Genomic DNA, 4,211 nt, shown 5'->3' on the forward strand with positions numbered 1-4,211 from the left:
AGAAAGAGAGGAAGAAAAAGGAAGGAAAAGAGAAAAGAAAAGAGGAAGAAACAAAGGAGAAGAAAGGAGAAGAGAAGGAAAAAAAAGAAAAAAAAAAGAAAGAGGAGGAGGGAAGGAAAACTAAAAGGAAAAGGAAGAGAAAGAAAAGAGAAAAGGAGAGGAAAGAGAAAGGGAGGAGAAAGAAGAAAAAGAAAGAGAGAAGAGGAAGGGGAGAGAAGGAAGAAAGAGAAAAGAGAAAGAAGAGGAGAGAGAGGAAAAAAAGAAGGAGAAAAGAAGAGAGGAGAGAGAGAAAAAAAAAAGAAGAGGGAGGAGAGAAAAAAAAGAAGGAGAGAGGAGAAGAAGGAAAAGAGGAGAAGAAAGAGGAAAGAGAGAAAGGGGGGGGAAAGAGAAGGAAGAAGGAGAAAGAAAGAAAAGAGGAAAAAAGAAGAGAGGAGAAGAAAAAAGAAAAAAAGGGAGAAGAAGAAGAAAAGAAAAGAAAGGAGAGGGAGAAAGAGAGAGGGGAAAGAGAAAAAGAAAAAGAAAGGAAGAGAAAAAAGAAAGAGGGAAAAGAGGAAAAGAGGAAGAGAAAAAAAGAGAGGAGGGGAAGAAAGGAAAAAAGGGAAAAAGAAAAAAGGGAATAAAAGGAGAAAAAAGGGGAATAAAAAAAGAGAAAAAGAAAGGGGAGGAAAGAGAAGAAAAAAAGGGGAAAAAAAGGAAAAAAGAGGGAAAAAAAAGAAAGAAAAGAAAAGAAAGAAAAAAAAGAAGGAAGAGAGAAAGAGGGAGAAAAAAAAAGAGAGAGAAGGGGGAGAGGGAAAGAAAGAAAAGAGAGAAAAGAAAGGGGAAGAGAAAAAAGAAAGGAAGAAAAAGAGGAGGGGGAGAAGAGAAAGAAAAAAAGAGGGGAAGAGGAAGGAGAAAAAGGAAGAAAGAGGAAAAAAAGAAGAAGAGGGAGGAAGAAGAAAGAAAGAGAGGGAGGAGAGAGAGAAGAAAGGGGAAAAGGAAGAGAAAGGAAGGGGAGAGAAGAAAGAAGAAAAAGGAAAAGGGAAGGGGAGAAGAGAGGAGAAGAAGGAGAAAGAAAAGAGGGAGGAGGAGAAAAAAAGAGGAAAGAAGAAAAAAGGAAAAAGGGGAAGAGGAGAAAGGGGGGAAAAGGAGAGAAAAAGAGAAAAGGGAAAAGAAAGGGGGAAGAAAGAGGAGAGAAGGGGGGAGAAGAGAGAGAGAAAGGGGAAGGAGAGAAGGAAAAAAAAGAGAGGAAAAGGAAGAGAAAAGAAAAGGAGAAAAGAAAGAGGAGAAGAAAAGAGGAAGGAGGGGAAGAGAGGAGAAAGGGAAGAAAAAAGAGAAAGAAGAAAGGAGGGGGAAAGAGGGAGAGAAGAGAAAAAAGAAGGGAGAAGAGGGAAGAGGGGAAAGGAGAAAAAAGAAGAGAGAAGAGGGGAAAGAAGGAAAAGAAGAAGGAGAAGAAAGAGAGAAAAAAAGGGAGAGGAAAAAGGAAGAGGAGAAAGGAAGAAAGAGGGGGAGAGAAGAAAAGAGAAGAAGGGGAGAAAAGAGAGGGAAGAAAAAAGAGGAAAAAGGAGAGGGAGAGGAGAAAGAAAAGAAGGAAAAGAGAAAGAGAAGAAGGAAAGAAGAAGGAAGGAAAAAGAAGGGGAAGAGAGAAAGAAAAAAAAGAGGAGAAAGAGAGGAAGGAGAAGGAAGAAGAGGGAAAAAGAGGAAAAGAGGGGGAAAAAAGAAAGGGAAAAGGGAAAGGGAAAAAAAGAGGGAAAAGAAGAAGAGGGAAGAAGAGGGAGAAAGAGAAGGAAAGAGGGGAGAAAAGGAGAGAAGAGAGGAAGAAGGGAGAGAAGAAGGGAAGAAAAAGGAAAAGAAAAAAGAGAAGGGGAGGAAAAGGAAAAAAAAGAGAAAGGAAAGAGAGGAGGAGAGAAGGAGGGGAAAAAGAAGAGGGAAAAAAGGAAGAAAGAAAAGGGAAAAGGAAGAGAGAAGGGGAAAAGGGAAGAAAGGGGGGAGAAAAGAGGAGGGAAGGAAAGAAAGAAGGAGAAAGAGAAAAAGGAAGAGGGAGAGGGAAGGGAGAGGAAGAAGAGGAAGAGAAGGGAGGGAGAAAAGGAAGGGGGGAAAGGGGGAGAGAAAAAGGAGGAAAAAGAAGAGGGGAGAAAAGAAAAAAAAAGAAAGAAGGAAGAGAAGAGAGAAAAAGGGGAAAAAGGAAGGAGGAAGAGAAGAGGGGAAAAAAAAGGGAAAGAAGAGAAAGGGGAAGGAAAGAGGGAAGAGGAAAGAAGAGAAGGAGGAGAAGGAAAGGGGAAAGGAAGAGAAGAGAAAAAAAAAGAAGAGGGAAGGAAAAGAGAAAGGGAAAGAAGGAGGGAGGAGAAAAAAAAAGAAAAGAGAGGGGGGGGAGAAGGGAGGGAGAAAAGGGGGAGAAGAGAAGAAAGGGAAGAAGAAAAAAAAAGAGGAAAAAAAGGGAGGAAAAGGGAAGAAGAGGGGAGAGAAAGAGAGAGAGGAGGGAGAAAAAAAAGGGGAGGAGGGGAGAGGGAGAGGGAAGGAAAAGAAGAAGAGGAGAGGAAGGAAAAAAGAGAGAAGGGAGGAAGGGAGGGAAAAAGGAGAAAAGAGAGAAGGGGAGAAAAAGGAGAAAAGAGGGAAAAGAAGGAGGAAAGAAGGAGGGGAGAAAAGGGAGAGAGAAGGAAAAGAGGGGAAAAAAGGAGAAGAAAAGGGGAAGAAAGAGGGAGAAAGAGAGAGAGGGGAGAAGAAGGGAAAGAAAGAAGAGGAAAAAAAAGGGAAGGGAGAAAGAAAGGAAAAAGAAAAAGGAGAGGGGAAGAAAGGAGGGGAAGAGAAAGAGAGAGGAAGAGGGAGGGGGGAAAGAGAGGAGGGGGGGAGAAAGAAAAGGAGGGGGAGGGAAGAGAAGAGAAGAGGGGGGAAAGGGGGGGGAAAAGAAAGAGGGGATGGAAAGGGGGGAAGGGGAAAGGGAGAAGGGGGGAGAGGGGGGGGGAAAGGAGAGAGAAAAGGAAGAGAGGAAAAGAGAAAGAAGGGGAGAAAAAAGAGAAGGAAAAAAAAAAAAAGAGAAGGAGGAAAAGAAGGAAAGAAAGAAGAAAAAAAGAAAGAAAAAAGGGAAAAAAAGGAAAAAGAAGAGAAAAGAAAGAGGGGGAAGGGAGAGAGAAGAAGAGGGGGAAGGGGAAGGGGGGAAAGGAAGAGAAAGGAAGAAGAAGAAGAGGGGAGGGGAGGAGGGGGGGGAAAATAAGGAGAGAGGGGGAAAAAAAGAAGGAGGGAGGAAAAAAAGGAGGAAGGAGGAAGAAAGGGAAGGGGGAAAAAGAGGGAGGAAAAGGAAAGAGAGAGAAGGAGAAGGAAGGGAAAAAAAGAAAAGAGGGGGAGGGAAGAAAAGAGAAGGAAAGGAAGAGAGAAGAAGGAAGAGGAAAAAAGAGAAAAAAGAGAGAGGAGGAGAAAAGGGGAAAAAAAAGGGAGGAGAAAGAAGGGGGAGAAAGAGAGAAAAAAGAAGAAAAGAGAAGAGAGAAGAGAAGAGAAGGGAAGAGGCGGGAAAAGGAGGGGGAAAAAAAAGAAAAAAGGGGGGGGAAAGGGAGGAGGAAGGAGAGAAGGGAAAGGAGAAGAGGGAAGGAAGGAAGGAGGAGGAGAGAGAAGGAAGGAAAAAAGGGGGAGGGGAAGTGAGGAGGAGAAAAAAAAAGAGAAGGGAAAGGAGGAAAGGGAAAGGAAGAGGAGAAGAAGGAGAGGAAGGGAAGAGAGGGGGGGAAGAAAAAAGGAAGGAAAGGGGGGGAAGGGGAGAAAAAGGGGGGGAGAAGAAGAAAAAAAGAAAAGAAAAAAAAGAAAAGGAAGAGAAAGAGAAAGAGAAAAGGAGGGGGAAGGAAAGAAGTAAAAAGAAAGGAGGGGGGGAAGGGGGAGAAAAAGAGGAAAGGAAAGGAAAAGAGAGGGGAAAAGGAGAGAGGGGAAAAGGAAAAGAGGAAGGAAGGAAGAAAAGGGGAAAGAAAAAAGGGGAAAGAGGAGAGAGGGGAAAGGAGAGGAAGGAGAAAGAAAAGGGGGAAAGAGAGAGGAGGAGGGGAAAGAGAAGAGGGAAGAAAGAGGAAAAAAGAAAAAAGGAAAAGGGGAAAAAAGAAAAAGGGGAGGGAGAAAAATAAAGGGAGGGAAAAAAGAAGAAAAAGAGAAGAGAGAAAAGGGGAAGAGGAGGAAAGGGGAGAAAGGGGGGGAGAGAGAAGGAAAAGAAAAGGAGAAAAGAAAAAGAAAGAAGGGGGGAAGGGGGGAAAGAGAGAGAAAAA

The 4,211-nt window shown here is 43.0% G+C and overlaps 2 protein-coding genes across 2 annotated transcripts; both read left to right on the plus strand.

Moving 5' to 3' along the window:
• Positions 1 to 167: 167 nt before the first annotated feature.
• On the plus strand, positions 168 to 756 carry LOC125779990 (uncharacterized; the record flags this gene model as incomplete). Its single annotated transcript, XM_049461431.1, has 2 exons — positions 168 to 471; positions 709 to 756. Coding segments are annotated over 2 exons (352 nt in total), but the record flags the coding sequence as incomplete, so codon positions are not given.
• Positions 757 to 2,262: 1,506 nt separating this feature from the next.
• LOC125779991 (putative uncharacterized protein DDB_G0271982) lies at positions 2,263 to 4,211 on the plus strand (the record flags this gene model as incomplete). The annotated part of the gene is made up of 4 exons (XM_049461432.1): positions 2,263 to 2,336; positions 2,757 to 2,806; positions 3,371 to 3,393; positions 4,137 to 4,211. Coding segments are annotated over 4 exons (222 nt in total), but the record flags the coding sequence as incomplete, so codon positions are not given.

Source organism: Bactrocera dorsalis, unplaced genomic scaffold, assembly GCF_023373825.1.
Source record: "Bactrocera dorsalis isolate Fly_Bdor unplaced genomic scaffold, ASM2337382v1 BdCtg032, whole genome shotgun sequence".
Lineage (NCBI taxonomy): Eukaryota > Metazoa > Arthropoda > Insecta > Diptera > Tephritidae > Bactrocera > Bactrocera dorsalis.